This window comes from Didymosphaeria variabile, assembly GCF_027946475.1.
Source record: "Didymosphaeria variabile strain IMI 356815 chromosome Unknown scaffold_3, whole genome shotgun sequence".
Taxonomy (NCBI): Eukaryota; Fungi; Ascomycota; class Dothideomycetes; order Pleosporales; family Didymosphaeriaceae; genus Didymosphaeria; species Didymosphaeria variabile.
This window is the reverse complement of record NW_026611622.1, coordinates 4,297,348-4,313,648: the sequence shown is the minus strand read 5'-3', so window position 1 is coordinate 4,313,648 and position 16,301 is coordinate 4,297,348. Positions and strand designations below refer to the sequence as shown.

The following is a 16,301-nucleotide window of genomic DNA, read 5'->3' as shown; positions in this document are numbered from 1 at the left end:
TGTTCAGGGATGCAATCTCTCCGGGCAATAGTACCACCACGACAAGGCTGTGGCTTGCACTATGGCTGCCGGATACGAGTTTGCCCTTGGGGCACCTGCTTCCTTTAAAGTGTGCCGTCGGTCCAATGCAACGAATACTGTTGTGAATCGGAGGGCTCGCGCTGTCGTGTGCTGTTTTGATCGCAAGCACTCGCTTCCTCGTCTTTAATCTCGACTTCCACACTCGTTCCTCTTCGTTAATCGCGACTTACATACTCATTGCTCTTGCCTACAGCGATATCTAATATAATACCTAATCATCAAGATGCGTTTCCTCACTTTCACGCTGGTTGCGCTTCCAGTGATCAATGCTCTTCAAGTCAGCCACAACAGCCGCTGCGGAGCGTCCCACGGACTTACATGCCGGGGCAGCAGATGGGGCAATTGCTGCTCGAAGAACAACTATTGCGGCTCGTCGTCCGACTATTGCAAGAGCGATAAGGGGTGCCAATCGGGTTTCGGTACATGCAGTGGCTCGCCAGGTTACACGACGCCTTCTCATCCACCGGCCTCGAAAGTGTCGAAGGACGGGACTTGCGCGGGCTCCAAAGGATATACTTGCCTGAAATCTCAGTTCGGAAACTGCTGCAGGTGAGCTCTTTGGTTTCTGTTTGCCCACCCCAGATTGGTCTTACTGACGCACTTCAAGCAAGGACGGTCGGTGTGGAAACACCCATTCCCATTGCGGCACCGGTTGTAATAAACTTTTCGGTTCCTGCTCGAATATCCCTGCCTCTTCCAGCACGCAACGGTCTACTCTGCAGACCTCAGCTCGGGCTTCGACTTCTAGTTGCTCATCGAAATCTGCTTCGGCTTCTGCTTCCCCAGCGAAATCAGCTTCGACTTCTAGTTCCCCAGCGATACCAGCTTCGACTTCCACTTACCCAGCGATATCATCTTCGTCTTCTACTTATCCAGCGACATCAGCTCAAGCCTCGCCTTCCACTTGCCCCCCGGCATCCGCGGGAGCGACCGTTACCGTTACCCAGGTTTCAGTCATCACTGCTTCCGGAAACAACGAGATCATTACCGTTACAATACCAGGAGAAGGGATCACAGTTCCAATTACTGATGTTATTACTGTAACGGTCCCAACGACTGTGACCCTGCCCGGAGAAGGGATCACGACTCCAATTACCGATGTCATCACTGTAACGATTCCAACGACTGTAACTCTGCCTGGAGAAGACATTACCACCCCAGTAACTGATGTTATTACCATTACAATCCCGACAACTATAACTCTGCCAGGAGAAGAGATCACAACTCCAGTAACTGACGTTATTACTGTAACAGTCCCAACGACCGTAACTCTGCCTGGCGAGGACATCACCACTGCAATTACCGATATCACCACCGTAAGCAGACCATAACGTACTAAGTGGATGTGTCATTCTAGCAGAAGAAAAATTTCTTTCTCGCTACGCTGAGACATACATGAGGTAGCCCTCCATCCTATCTTGACACACACTGACTTTGTACCCGCGCGTTAGGTAACGATTCCAACAACATTGACTCTCCCTGCTGAACAGATCACCACTACAACCACCGATATCACTACTATAACTTCAGAGGTAATCACCACTACTACCATCACCGACTCAGTCCCCACCACAATTACGGATGTCACTACCGTAACCTCGGAGGTAATCACTACCACTACCGTTACCGAATCTGTCCCCACTACAATCACTACGTGCGCCGCGCCAAATCCGTCCGTCACGCAAGCCGTTACCAACTCTGGCTTTGAGACCAATGACGCCTGGACCTTTACCAACGGCGCCTACGGTTCCTTCTCCTATGTCGACGGCGATCAAAACAGCGGCAGCCGCTCACTGTAAGCCCACACTTCATAAGTTGCCTTGGCAGCCTACTTACAATCTACTAGGCGATACACCGCGACCGTTGCCCAGAGTCTCTCTTTCTCCTTCTCACAAGCTATCACGCTTTTCCCCGGTGGCGTGTACCGTCTTGATGTCTACACCAAAGCAAACGTGGCGAGCAACTGCCTGGTGAGCCGCGCAACGATCGGCACCACTTCCCTCAGCTTTCCCAGCACGATTGCGCCTACTAGCTACGGGCTCAAGTCAGTGACATACTATCCCGTCGACGGGCAGACTTCTGCAACGCTCACGGTGTTTGCAAGCTGTGCGCAGGCGAACGTGAATCCCAGGACGGTCAGTTTTGATGATGTGACGCTGACGCTTGTGGGATTCTATACGGCGGCTTGAGGGCAAGAGGCCCAGATTGATAGCGGGAGTAGTCAGTTGGTAGTCATTGGATGCGTAGAGAATGAAGTTGCCAGTCACTCAGCTGGGTTGGAACGTGGAAGACGGAAGTTATGTGAAACTTACCGCATGATCTAGACTATCATTCTATAGAAATTTGTGAGAAACCAATGCACAAGCAACTAATATGTACGAGTAAGTCTTAAAAACAACAACCAACCACCTTTCCCATGGAACATTCCGAGGTTGGTACGTAGCGAGGGTAAGAACACGTGACGGTATGGTTTCCAAGGTTAGGATTAGCGTGCTGTGCCTCGTCTGAACTTCTCAGCCCTTCGTAGTTGCCTACGTTCTTCCCTTCCTTCCTTCCTTCCTTCCTTCCCTCCTTCATTCCTTCATCATTTAATTACTAGTGTCTTGATACCATCCCCTATGAAATGTATCTTTGAGTTGCATTTGAGCTTTTCATCTCTTGTTTCGTCTTTACAATTGTTGAGTGAGTTGGTTCCTAGGTTAGTTCGCCACTGAATCGTCGAGCCTTTGGTTGAATACCTCACATTTTAATCATATCTACCGAGCTGATGAGCAGCCGCAATATCGAATGGTGAAATTCTCAGCTTTGTATGCAGGTTCTTCATTTCAGACGTCGTATTTATTGATGTACTGACCAGATCAGGCTGATTTCTCATGGAACCATGCAACCGTTTTACAGATCCCCTCGTCAGTCGATACGAGTGGTGTGTATCCCAATCGCTCTCGGGCCTTACTATTGTTCCACCATGCTCCATATCTCATGTACTGCAGATGGTGGCGGCTCAGCCCCGGAGACCTGTGCCCGAATGTAAAGAGAAAGCACAACGCCTCGCACATGACTGCTAGAGCGACCAGAGGCCACCAAGGGATGACAGTAGGCTTGCCTAGGCGTATACAATGCTTGTCTCCTGCAGCAGACCAAAGTTTGCGTACGAAATCCCAGAACCTTACTGGCTCACCGTCGGTGATGAAGAAGGCCTCGCCGTCCACGCGTTTCTCATCGCTCCGTGCCGTGTTGAGTAGTGCTTTTGTGGCTAGGACATGCGCATGTGCAGCACTCTCCACGTAGATCCACTCATGCAAGGGTTTGTTGTCCCCCAGCTGGAACCTCGTGATGAAAGTGTTGGTTCCCTTGAGCAACCCCGGCGCGATGCTACTGTCGCGGGGGCCATAAATCCCAGGCATACGCAGTACGGACGTAAGTAGGGATCCATGCAGGTCTTTGCTAGAATCATCGTTCGTCCTATCCGTTCCACTAGTGTTCGACTGCAGAACGAGTTTCTCAGAGGCAGCTTTTGCTTTGCTGTATCCCGTGGGAGCAGATTCGAGGGAGTGCAGTATCGCATCTTCTTCCGTCAATGGTGTTCTGCATGATCCCGACGTGTTTGCGACTGCTTCGGCCGAGCTCGAATAGACGAATGCTTTCACTGTGTCAGTATTCCGCGCTAGGTTGAGCAGATTCTTAGTTGCCTCGAGATCCTTCCTTTGCGCCGACCACGGGCTCATAGGCCCTGCGGTGACAGTGTGAATGATGGCCATGGGCTTGACGTCGTTGATAAGGGTTACAATAGCTTGAGCGTTGGTCAAGTCGCAAACCACATAGTTCGCACCTGTATTGCGATACTTCGTTGGATTGCGGCTAGCGGCGACGACCACGAAGTGCTGGGCGACCAAGGCGTCGACGATGTGGGAGCCAAGAAAGCCGCACCCGCCGGTGACAAGGATGGGGCATCTGGCGGAGTCTTCGATGACCGACGAGTCCATGATCTTGCGAGAAAGGTCGCTTGTGCAAAGCCGATGGAAAGAATCCTCGATGCTTGATGGTTGCGTACTGTCGTTAAAATAACGTGAGGCAGGTGAGAGGCACAACCTCGGAATCTAACCGCATCGCGGACACAATGCGGTGGCGCTCCTCGAAGCTCAGTCCAACTTCAGGGTGAGTTAGCTAAGCTATGACTCAAGCGCAGCAGCGCAAGAGCTCCCGCTGCACGCCCGGGCCCTTCGAGTCAACGATGTGCTCAAACCTCACTCTTTCCATCTATTAGACCAGAGGGTATTTCAAGGTCATACTCTTGACGGCCAGACTTCCGTCCTGGAACCTTGGACTAGTATGAACTAGAAGTGGGAACAAAGAGTTGTATTGCCCCAGAAATCTGCACACCATTGCGATATGCATAATCTACCGACTATTCCTACTTGCGGTACAACGATCTCACTCTAAGGTCAAATTTCCCTATAAGGATGTCGTTTTCTGAGCATTGCCATCTGTCCGACGGATGGACCTCCTGTTGGAGTTTAGCCTCTGGGGTACAGGAACACTATCGGGATAATATGTAGCGAGAACCCTGCGCATCGATCTATCCCCACAAAGTAGCGAATACGCTATCGGCAACCGCATCCTACTTGGGACCAATTTATATGAGTGCGCAATGGTGCCATCCACGTGGTCAAACGAAATATCCTTCCGATTCACGGAAGTTCCTGGGAATTTGGAACGCTCGTCTATCTCGCGGTGTGGTACTCCGAATTGCAGTAGGTCTATCAAAATAGACTGCACGCAATGCGAAGCCAGATACGAATTCGTGAACGCATTTATAGGAGAAGATGGACGCGATTATGGGCACTATTGTGCCCGGAGAACCGCTATACTTCTTACTAAACCCTCCTCACTATGCGCGTTCTCGCTTCATCGTTGCTCCTTTCGACTGCGCTAGCATCGCCTCTTTTCGAGCGTGCAGCTAAGCCTATCTACTGGCTTCTTGCTGGTGACTCGACAACCGCACCCGATGGTGGCTGGGGAGATGGTTTCCTGAGCACGACTGTCGCTTCAGGCTCTTCCGGTCACAACTACGGACAGAGCGGAGCTACAACTGCTTCATTCCGTGTCGGTGGCAACTGGGCCAATATCATCAAGGACATCGGAATGTACAAGTCAAGCTCCGATGTATATACTACGATTCAGGTATTGTCCATCGAAAAACACGTTGAAATTTCACTAACGAAGATAGTTTGGTCACAACGATCAAAAGGAGACCTCCGGCGTCACTCTCGACCAATACAAAGCCAACCTCTTAAAGTTCGCCCAGGAAGTCACCAGCGCCGGGGGCCAGCCCATTCTCGTCACACCGTTGACACGCCGCAACTTCCAGTCCGACGGCAAGGTAGCTGAGAACCTCGCCACGCAGCGCAACATCACCATCCAGGTTGCTACTTCCAACAACATCAAGTACATTGACCTCAATATTGCTAGTGAGAACTACGTCAATGCCATCGGTAAGACGGCCGCGAGCAAGTACAACCTCGCGTCTGACGATTGGACCCATCTGAACACCTTTGGGGGTGTTGTGTTTGCGAGAATTGTGAGCGACCTGCTTGTTGACAAGTACCGGTCGAACTTCCAGGCCTACACGAAGGCGAACGCGACTTTGAGTGCGTTGATCAAGGCTGGGCAACCTGCGTAAGGAGTTAGATTTAGTAGTTCTACATGAAGTAATGTCACGCATCGTGCTTGTCAAACTGTTCTGTGATAATACTACCAAAGCCACAAGTGCATGAGTCGACATGTCTTTGGGAGGCATTGGTGACACGTTTCATAGTGAAGAACGAAGTCCATCCCGTATTCCATAGAACAGGGCAATACTCCCTCCCATCCCTGTTGCTGCTGCCACGCCCACCGCTCTCAGTGGGCTTGCTCCAGATAATCTAGAGACCACACCTGCAGCCACGACCTATACCTATGGTCCGCCCACACCAAAAGCAACAACCTACCAGAATCCTGGCATCTACACGATTCCTGCCTACGATGCCACTCTTTATCATACTACAACCGTTCCCATTGAGGCAACTTACACTGCTTCTGCCGGCTCGACGGTAACATATGGCGGTGTCACTACCTCGGTCAGTGAGCCGTGCACCATCACCGCACAATATGGCGCTTATGTCACGGAAGGCGCAGAACCAAAGATCATGATCAAGACAACTACCATCTATGCCAGCAGGTCTGGGCACTACACTATCGCTAGCCCGACCATAACCAAGTACGACCACCCGACGGAGTGCACATATCCTACCACTACGGTATATCAACCTGGTACCTACCACCACAGCAAAGAGACTGTCATCATCACCAGATCGAATCAAGCTTACAAATGTTCTTATGAGCGGATTCCCTCCTCTTCTACAACTAAGGGTGCTCCACAGTACTCCGCTACCAAGGACACGTACTCCACTCCTACAGTGTCCTCACGCATTTACTCTGGTCGCATGTCGAGTAAATTATCCTTTGGATCGGGCAACCACTATCCAATTCCAACAAGTTCTTATGATGCAAGTCGTGCAACTCAAACACCTTCTCCGACCGATGGGGATGAATACAACACGGCATCGCCCACTCAACCTCAGGTACCTGATCCATCATCGGACTACGAAGAGACAGAGGAGACTTATGGAACGGCTTTCGCAGGATATGTCAAACGAGGCGGTATGCTTGAGCGGCGCAAGGCCAAGCTTGGTAGTAAGAGATCCGGGGAAAAGCGCGTTATTTTGGTTTGATGGGTTGGCTGGTAGTGGGAATGTGTTTCATTGCCTTCTGTGCCATATCTAGCTCTACATTTAGACTTTTTGTAATGAATCGATATCTTCTTAAAGATTTTGATATGTTTCAGCGGGTGGGTCCATTCAAGGCATGCCTTTTGAGAGTGATTACATCAATGGTTACAGATAGTGCGCTTGAGAAACGCAAAACCTTTACCCATCTTTACCAATTTGTACGCTCGCTCGCAAGCTGAGCATTAAGCCGTCGCAACTCAAGCAGCTTCTCATACAGGTATATCAACGAACACTTGTCCTCGTTCACGATCAATTCATCGTGTATATCAGCGGAAGGCGTTTCAGACTCATGCTGCGGTGCGCGGCTCGCTTCAGAACTTTCAGACCAGGAATAGGATTCAGCGATACGAGCCTGGCAAGCCTTGACCTGTTGAGCTGCGTCGACTGGGCTCGATGGATGTGGAGTAGTGTCGCAAGATGTTTCGTGTTCCGCCCCGGGCGTGAGCAAAGCCTCAGAAGCTTGAACTGTGGCAGCTGCATAGTGTCATGAGGGTGATATCACAGACTTGAGGCCATATGCGCCTTACCCTCTACTTTTGAGACACCCAGAGTCTGCGCTGGGTCACAAATCTGCCTCACTGCTGCAACATATCCTGCTTTAATGATATCGTACTCCTTTCGCATGGTTCGTAGACGCTCTTGATGCAGAAGTTCTATTGACGCTTAGCTCCGGATTCCAAAGTAGTAAGACCAGGCATACCCTTCATTATCCTACGCCACGCCTCTTTGGTGCTGTCCTGCTGAGACATGCTCTGATAACTGCAGGTCCTGCTTAACAGATATACCCAAAAGCTTGTGATGCTTTCCACCATTTCTTGGGGGCCTATTGCATTTAAGTACAGATTGACTAGGGTTGTCACATTCCTATTTTCGATATGTTCAGGAACAAAAATATAATGGCAGGGCTCCGATCCTTCTTCGATCCAAGCCCCCAAACTCGTGATCCGGACAGAGCAATGAAGAGTGTGCCCGGATACAATAGTGGCACAGGATTTTCAGAGACTACAACAGTGACACAAAATGTAGTTTGAATGTGTGCATTCGCGCTGATACCCGAAACAAATCCAGCCACGACGAAGACACGGACAGGCTCCTGCATTGTGTAAGGACTGCAGTAATGGGACCAGCTTTGTGGTCTCTTCTCTCGCTGATAACAGTATACTCGCACGGCATACGTCAGCATGCGGTGTCGCTTCTCGCCAGGTTCTCGGTGATATTTAGTACATTTTAGATGCCTGATCTGCAATAGTTTCCCTTCCAGGCTGCATTGAGATGAGGACGGCTATTTCTAGGCCCGGTGCCTGATGCTGTGTTACGTTCCGCTGCACGTGAAGAAAAGCCGATTTTGCATAATACACACCGCTCACTGTTCGAAGTATGTCTAACATTGTAGTAGCCCTCTTACATATTCGTCTATCTAGCCCACGTAGATGCCTTTTCGCTTTACATGCTACGTAGGAAACACTACCAACCCCGCGGACTGACTACATGAACAAGGGTGTGGCCCGGTGCGACAGTTCTACCTCGCTAATGTTACGCGAATAATGTCACCGTCTACCAGGTTTCCCTTCAAAAGGCTGAGCTGTTTCCATGTCATTGGCCCGAGAAAATTTGCTTAACCCCAGATAAGCAGCTGTACAACCTGGCAATCAAACTTCGCCATTTCCTGCTGCAGAAGACTTCACTGTCTTCGATCGGACGGAGGAGTGCATGATCGGCGCACAGATGCCGCACTGCTCTAGCCCACCTGGGTGGCTGCACCATTATTGCTTGATCGGGAGGCTGCATTATCGTTCGGATAGACGTCCGCACTGACGCGCGGCGTAGCAAGTGAATCACCATTCTGCTTCAGTCACAAATCTTAGATTGTGCTGCTCGCCGTCAGATCCACTGTTCAAGTTTTAGGGATTTTCTGTTCAACAATGAGTATCAGAACGCATCGGACGCAGAACAGTAGACGACTGCACTTGTGAGACGAGATTGTGTGTCTTACCGCACTGTCCCTCCGATAAGAGGGTGAGCATCAGTCGCGTTTTCTTATTCTCTGGTAAAATCACTCATCACGATCGCCCTGCGGTGTATTTTGAGCTGAGCACGACAGATGGTGACCACGACGTTCGAGGCTTTCGGTGCATGTCTTGAAACGAAACGTGTGAGTGATATACGCCAAAAGGCAACTTGTGTCACGTAGATGCTCGCTGGGATTGATAAAAAGCCTACAGCTCATGTTAGTTGACAGATTCGGTTCCAAGGATCCAACGTAACACAACGGAGATGTCTGCTTCCCCACGCCAATCGCGGGTCCATTAATCTGGTTCACACAGGGGGGCCTGGTCTCCGCTCATGTCGCCAGCTTCCAGAAGGGTTAGGGATCTAGCTCTGGCGGTCGTGGCTTGCGCTGTCGTTCGGGAGTGCGACTGTTCCAATTAATTGATGCAGGTCTGGCTTGCAGAACACTCGCACTGTAATCGCGATGGCCTGAGTTTGCCCACACAGAGCCGAGTAGCGAACAGACAGGGCAGGCCGCAGTTGCTGTTGGCGTAGGAGGCTATCTCGGAGGCATCGATAATATTTGATGGGATACACATGAGCCTGTCTACATGTGAGACATGCAATACACTCCTTGGTGTTTTTTTCGGAATGTGTAACGGCGCCAGAAGCTATGCGGGGAGAAAAATTTCAATGCTTACCAGAAGTTTTGCGGCCACCACCTTGAGGTAAGAAGTGCTCGAAATAAGATCTTATCACTCCTAGTAGAGATTGCATCTGACTGAAGCTTTTCTTCTGCGACTGAGAGAATTCGCTGCGCTGCAGCAGCCTGTGAGCGCAATTTACCTCCAGCCGTTCTTCAGCGTAAGGTATCGCGTGACACTTCAAAGTGAGCTGCAGCGGCGTAGATGCTAAGAAGGTTTTGCTCTCTAGGGCTTGAATCGCCTTCAGTATTCTAGCTTCGTTTTCGTTTTCTTTCAGCTTTCTTTTACAGCCTATAGCAGATAGAGAGGGGAAGAGAGTGGGGAAGTCTCGGTTAGACGATGCAAATGCCCATACACTACGTTGCTTAACGGTTTTTGTAGCACTATAAAAAGACGAAGATATATGCTGATCTATAGATCTTCGTTGATACTTTAACGAGCAATTTAACTATGTGCTAAACGAGGTATTCCTAAGCAACTGCAAGGATGTGGACATCCTCATGTCTCGCGGTCTGGACAAGACGGAAAGCTACAGAAAACTAATCTTACCTGGTCGAATTGGATCGGCGTGAGAGTAGAGCCCAAGTTTTGATACCTGCATAATTTTCTCGGGGATACGACAATGTTATTAAGTTGCAGACGGCTTAGAGCCCCAAGCAAAGGCTATTGAAAGGAACTAGCAAATCACGTGTACGCTAGCCTCGGCATCTAAAAGTAGATTCTCCAAAGTCTCTACCTGGCCTCAACAGCACAATCAAGCTCTATACTCTACTTTATACGCTCAATTCAGCAAAAGCTACACGGCCACCCGTTTTACGCCCTCTTAGTTGCTGTCCAGAACTGCGTCACTGCCCGTTTGATCAACAACCGTCCTCAAAGCTCACAAGGAAATTTCAGAAACTTACCATAGGTGAACTTCAGCAACGTTTGTGGCTGCTCTGAATACACACTGTCAATGCTCTTCCTTGACGCATGGTTGACATCGAACTCAAGCAGATCTGCCAGCTGGAGCACTTCATTGACGGAGAGCTGGAGGGCGGTGTGGGTTCCCCATTTCAGCGCTGTATGCACGTCAGCGGGAGACCGACGCCAAGAAGACGATGAGAATGGCACAAGGGGCAGTTCTCGGGAATGAGAGGACAGTGACCTACGTCCAAGGTTAATCCACACTCCACCAGGCTTCAGCAGCCGATGTATGTTGCTCAGGAAGTCAATTACGTTATCGGAAATGTCGATAAAAAACAGCGTGACAATAGCATCGAACTCCGCGTCCTGGGGGAACACGTCCAAGAAGTCACCCTCGACGAGCTTGACAGTCTTGTTGGGCCAGTGATCCGGCACAGTTATGGCCGAGTACCGCGAGGAGGAGTCGGCTTGGTATGTCCATCTTGTCACGAAAGGCTGCAGAGTATGTTGGTCCAGCGAGCTCGTGTGGTTCGTTAGCATGTGGTAGGCCAGGACGGAGCTGTAGTCCAGCTCGTTGGCCGTGACGTCGTACCCTGCGCCGATGTGAGGCCGGGCCTTCAACTAAACGAATAAAAGATGGACGTACCGAGATCAGCGATGTCGCTTGCCAGTCTGCCCATACCGCTTCCGGGTACAAGTACCCTCTTCCCCCTTCCTCTCCCGCCAAAGTGTTGCTCGAGCCCATGCAGAACTGGTGGAAACACGGCCTGCCTCTCTTTTGCGCCCTGTATGCTCCAGTCCCGGGACAGATGTGTGAACGCCAGGCCCGCAACTTGAAGTTCGGCGTCTTGCTCGTCTCCCAGCGCTCGCGGGCCGGTTTGGTAATGCTCCCTCGCATTCTGCGCGATCTGATCCGAGAACCGGGCGTTCACCTCGATGCCCTTCCTGGCCTTGTCGAAGTGCGCAGGATAGCCAAGCTTGTTGCTTATCGCCTTCTGCGGGGGCATCTGCTTGTCATACCGCGCAAGCTTCCGCTGGAGCACTTGCTCGGCGAGGAACGGATACTGTTCGAAAGAGTTGATACAGTGGGCCAGTCCAGTGGGAAGAGTGGGGTATTTCTTCCTGCTCTCACCTTGGGAAATGGAGGCTTGGATGGCTTCATTGGAGATTAGCGCGGGAGAGGCGGCAAGTGGCGACGCGAAGGCGACATGGAGGGCTTGGGCGCGCTCGGAGAGGGAGGAGAGGGAGAGTGCAATGTCGGAAAACGACGCAGCGCCACGGAGGGCGATATAGAGGGGGAATACTAAGCAGAGGAGAAGAGCAAAGAAGCGAGAGAGGCAGATGTCGGTCCGCATGGTTGTGCTTGTTCTGTGTGCAGTATGTATCAGGAGGGAAGAAGGCACGACGGGACAAGACATAAAGGGACAAGGCACAACGGGCGGATGATATCCACAGTAGGAACGTCTCTCGGAGTACACGTCACCCCCAGTATGCTGACCAAGCGCCGTCTTCTTCCATCCATGGTCAATCCACAAGAAGCTGACTATTTAGGCCTTCGGTTCTACTGCGACTTCCGTGCTTCCTCTATGTTCCCTTGCTGATTGAAACATGGCCGTTCTCCCCTCCATTCTGTTCCTTTGCCTACTCGTCATCCTGCCCAGCGCCCACCTCTCGTATACGCACCCACGGAACGAGGTAGAAGCACCAAAGTGCAGCCAGCTGTTGACACGCAAAGAATGGCGGGAGTTGACGAATAGCGAGAAAGCTGAGTGGGTGAGGGCTGTCAAGGTACGCCCCCACTCCTAAGGTTCCGCGTACATTACCATACTAATACCGGGTAGTGCTTGGCAAGCATACGACACGAACGGCTATCCTTGACCAAGAACCAGAAGGTGCTTGAGGGGAAGAGGAGCCTGTACGACGACTTCTCTTACTCGCACGCAGCAGTAGAGCACAGCGCGCATAGGAATGCCTACTTTTTGCCATGGCGTGCGTTTCATCCATCCCGTTCCCCGAGCATAGGCTTACCGGAGCGCAGATCGCTGGTTCACCCATTTATTCGACACTTCCCTCCGCCAAAGCTGCGGGTACAGTGGGCCAACGCCATACTGGGACTGGTCGCGAGATCATGCAGACCTGTTTAATTCGCCAGTGTTTGAGCACTCTCCCGAGTACGGGCTCGGCGGAACAGGGGACTGTGATTCCTCCCCCGAGGCCGACTGTTTAGTCTCCACTGGCGCTTTTGCTTCGTCTACCGGCAGTTTGGAGCTTGCGTGGCCCGTTCCTCACCTCCTGCGGAGAAACCTGACGCTCATCACCGGCTGGTACCCCCACGAGCTGCCCCAGAACCGCACCCTGGGCCCGGAGTCTGTGCGTAATGCCACCGAGCAAACCACCGGTGACTTCTTCAGCTTCCAGTACGCAATGACTCTAATGCACAACCACGTACACAACTTCGTGGGCGGAGATCTGGCCGGAGACTGCCCGAAGGCCCTGCCGGAGGAGGATTGCGACGGCTTAGCAATAGCCTTCACGCCCAACGACCCGCTCTTTTGGCTGCATCATGCGCAGCTCGACCGATTGTGGAGTGAGGTGCGCCCCCGAACCCCATGCTTCTTTTGCGCAGTACTACCTCACTGACCCGAGTCTTACAGTGGCAACGTCGCCACCCATCCAACTTCGCCGCCTTCTCCGGCATGCCTTTGCACCCGCACAACATGAGCGACCCACGCTACGACCTCAACGCGCACGCAGATCTTCAGATGCCCTTCGACGTACAGAGTGTGCCGGTGGCGCCGAGTAGCGTGTTCGATACTGAAATTTGGCCACTGTGTTATCGTTACCAAGACTAGACTGACAATGTATCTAAATCTTGCTTGTACACACGATATGGCCGGTTCAGTCACATCAAGGTCACATTCACTCAAATCTATCCCTTTTGGTAAAAGAAAAGCGGGAAGAAAACTCGAGGGATATTTGTGGGGTTCCCATACGACGCATCACCCCACAGAGTATGCTATGTACTATAATAGTATAGAACACAGTCATCTAGCAATCTTGGCAAGTAGCTATAATAGCAGAATAGGCAGCCCGCTAAGGGATCCCATTGGCTGCGGAGAGGTCTCCGTGATTGGCTTGGCAAACTGAAGCTTAGGGATAGCGTGCCAACATCTACCTTGATAGGTTAATGTCAAGGCCAACGTCGTCAAGGTCAACGTTAAGGTCAACGTTGAGGACAGCACCAAGGCCAACACCAAGGCCAACTTCTCCCCCATGTAGATTTTGCCCAGAATGATCGCACCTGAAGTTACTAAGTAAGTGGTGCAGGTGCTTGTCGAGGTGAAGTATACCGCTGCGCAAATTATGTGCAACAACATGTTTTTTCTCCTTCACCATGACCTCTTATTCTGTGATAGATTCCTTCGTTATGACCTTGTTATGTAATAGAGACCTTTGCTGCGATCTTTTCATTTTTAATAGTATAAAAACATGTCATGCTATCTAAGACGGGCCAACTTCTTTACTGTTGGGGCAAGAGAACATTATTTCTATACTAAAATGAGTGACTTTGTCTATAGGGCACCTTCATATCCCTCTCTTCCGTGACTTGTATTTCATATCTCACCCATCCCATACCTACCATGTTAACTGGCCTCGTTGAGCCTCTCCTGCATTTCTGGCGTCCACTTCTCATGCTCACTCCCCAACCAATCATGAACCTGTCTCCAGTCCCGGCAGGTATGCACAGTTTTCGTCTCCGGGTGCGATATCTCCCCATTCTCCTTTTTCGAGCCCACGCCCCCAGGCTCCAGGGTTGTGTCGGCGGCGCAGAGAATGCCCTGCCGCAGGTAATGGAAACAGTGCGCTGTATGGGAGGATCCGTCGTCCCCGTTGATAAGCATCGTCCGTATGTGGTTGAGGCAGTGAATCTGGTGCCACATGGACACGTCAAATGCAAAGTACTCCTCCCCTAGAAAAGCGAAGCCCTTGCCGGGGGGGCGGATCGCGTTCCATTCTGCCCAGGCAGGTATACCTTCCATCGCGTAGTGGGAGGGGTCGTCTTGGAAGACAGCTTGGATAGTTCGGACCTTGATCGGGAGCTCACGAGGTCGGTCGCCCTCGAGGTAGGCTACTGTACGTCAGTCGTGAGTGTGAGGAGCAGCACGGATGGCACGCACTGTATTCCCGCGTTCCACGCGTCAAGATGCGAAGGGAGAAGACGAGGGCGCCCAAATTCAAGACGAGGCAGACGCTCAGCACTGCAAACAGGCACTGGGAGAGGTTGCATAGTCGGGGTGCGAGAGATTTAGGGAACATGTTGGTGTGCTGGTAGAGCGGTGAGTTAGAGGCAGCAGTGGGAGACGAGGAGATTTTTTAGCACCAGGAGCGGGTCAGAAGTGTGAACACATCTATTACCATAGTAATCGTTCTCACTTGGGTGGAAAAGGCACGCATTGTGCAGAAGAGCGGGCCTAGAGAAGTTGCACTGCCGACATGCCTCCATCCACCAGACGCTTTGGCCATGTCCGAATTCGAAGCATCTCGTCCGTGACGGGATATTAGAGAGCGTCAGTAAGCAGAGAAGCACATTCAAGGCAGTTTCGGGATCCACAAGAACCGCCCTACTGCTTAAGGAAATAGATAGGGTGTAGCGATCGAAAATTGCACTATTCTAACTTCTGGGATTCAAGAAGATAGACTAATGCACGTCGGCCTCCAAACGCATAGTGATGCTAGGTAGGGCCGTTAACGCCTATCTACCATGGTTCCGCGTGAGTATACAATGTAGGTCTCAGGTCAGGGCCCGTGCTCTGCGTTCCGGGTAGCCTGTAGCTTATAGGACATTTCTTGAAACAATTAGTGTCTCGGTTCGGTCCCGATCCATAGTGAGCGGGGGAGATACGAGCCAACGACTGTGCGGGCCTACTCTGGTCCTCCGATCCTCTTTGGCAGTCTTGAATCCTGCTTAATCTCCTTGTTCGGTGACACTAGCCTCGCCGACGCTAACCGCATTACTCTACATGCTAATGTTGCTACGACCCCAACGTCCTCTACCGACCGGATCTTGACGGAGTGCCGGTAGTTGTAAACTCAGGCCACTGAACGGCTTACTTGCTTCCATGAACGAAATGCCTATCATGGCGGAAACGCTCCGTTAGCCGACGCAAGGCCTTTGACTAAATCTAGGAAGCTCCGATGACTCGACCTTCTTTGTTTACTACTTGCTGAATAAAGTCATATCCCCAAGTGTGACATACTCATTCGAGTCCCTAGGCAAAGCCTACGCACAAGCTTACGTCTATATACATACAATACGCAGTCCTCATTAACATGTATCCGTTTTTACTTTAAGCGTGCAGGTACAGGAACTTGTTAGCATGTCATCGTGACTCAATGGAGATCCTTGCCTTTGCAGGTCTATGGGTGTATGCACACGGACTAGGAACTGCGTGTTACCCGAGGGAATCATCAGAACTCTAGATAACTTTTACGCAAACTTGATCGTTCGATGGAACAATGACTCGTCTCTTAGGCTTTCTAGTCAAGGATTAAACGGTAAATATAAACAGTGGAGATAAAAGCACATACCCGTCATTCTACCCCTGGGAAAACGTACATTGGATGTACATGAGGCCTGTCTGTCTCGGATTCACGTCGGTCTCCATATTAGTGAGATTTGGAATCAACATTGGAGTCCAGACGCAGGTCTCTACATTGACGCTATTCTGGGTGCAATCATCTCCAACGGAGCCGGGAGAAAGTGTTCTAACACGCGGGTGTAGAACACTTGATC

General features: G+C 51.1%; 5 protein-coding genes across 5 annotated transcripts; 2 read left to right on the top strand and 3 right to left on the bottom strand.

Moving 5' to 3' along the window:
- Positions 1 to 3,142: 3,142 nt before the first annotated feature.
- On the bottom strand, positions 3,143 to 4,064 carry ERG26_1 (erg26, C-3 sterol dehydrogenase; the record flags this gene model as incomplete). Its single annotated transcript, XM_056213543.1, has 2 exons — positions 3,143 to 3,184; positions 3,234 to 4,064. 2 exons carry the CDS (start codon positions 4,062 to 4,064, stop codon positions 3,143 to 3,145), a joined length of 873 nt encoding a protein of 290 aa, XP_056073851.1.
- Positions 4,065 to 4,971: 907 nt separating this feature from the next.
- On the top strand, positions 4,972 to 6,851 carry N0V89_004760 (uncharacterized protein; the record flags this gene model as incomplete). Its single annotated transcript, XM_056213542.1, has 3 exons — positions 4,972 to 5,262; positions 5,309 to 5,757; positions 5,933 to 6,851. The coding sequence occupies 3 exons, from the start codon at positions 4,972 to 4,974 to the stop codon at positions 6,849 to 6,851; spliced, it is 1,659 nt and encodes a 552-aa protein (XP_056073850.1).
- Positions 6,852 to 10,474: 3,623 nt separating this feature from the next.
- N0V89_004759 (uncharacterized protein) lies at positions 10,475 to 11,862 on the bottom strand (the record flags this gene model as incomplete). Its single annotated transcript, XM_056213541.1, has 2 exons — positions 10,475 to 11,100; positions 11,154 to 11,862. 2 exons carry the CDS (start codon positions 11,860 to 11,862, stop codon positions 10,475 to 10,477), a joined length of 1,335 nt encoding a protein of 444 aa, XP_056073849.1.
- Positions 11,863 to 12,115: 253 nt separating this feature from the next.
- Positions 12,116 to 13,359, top strand: N0V89_004758 (uncharacterized protein; the record flags this gene model as incomplete). Its single annotated transcript, XM_056213540.1, has 4 exons — positions 12,116 to 12,295; positions 12,349 to 12,496; positions 12,546 to 13,099; positions 13,162 to 13,359. 4 exons carry the CDS (start codon positions 12,116 to 12,118, stop codon positions 13,357 to 13,359), a joined length of 1,080 nt encoding a protein of 359 aa, XP_056073848.1.
- A 792-nt stretch (positions 13,360 to 14,151) lies between these two features.
- Positions 14,152 to 14,962, bottom strand: N0V89_004757 (uncharacterized protein; the record flags this gene model as incomplete). Its single annotated transcript, XM_056213539.1, has 2 exons — positions 14,152 to 14,636; positions 14,959 to 14,962. 2 exons carry the CDS (start codon positions 14,960 to 14,962, stop codon positions 14,152 to 14,154), a joined length of 489 nt encoding a protein of 162 aa, XP_056073847.1.
- Positions 14,963 to 16,301: the final 1,339 nt, after the last annotated feature.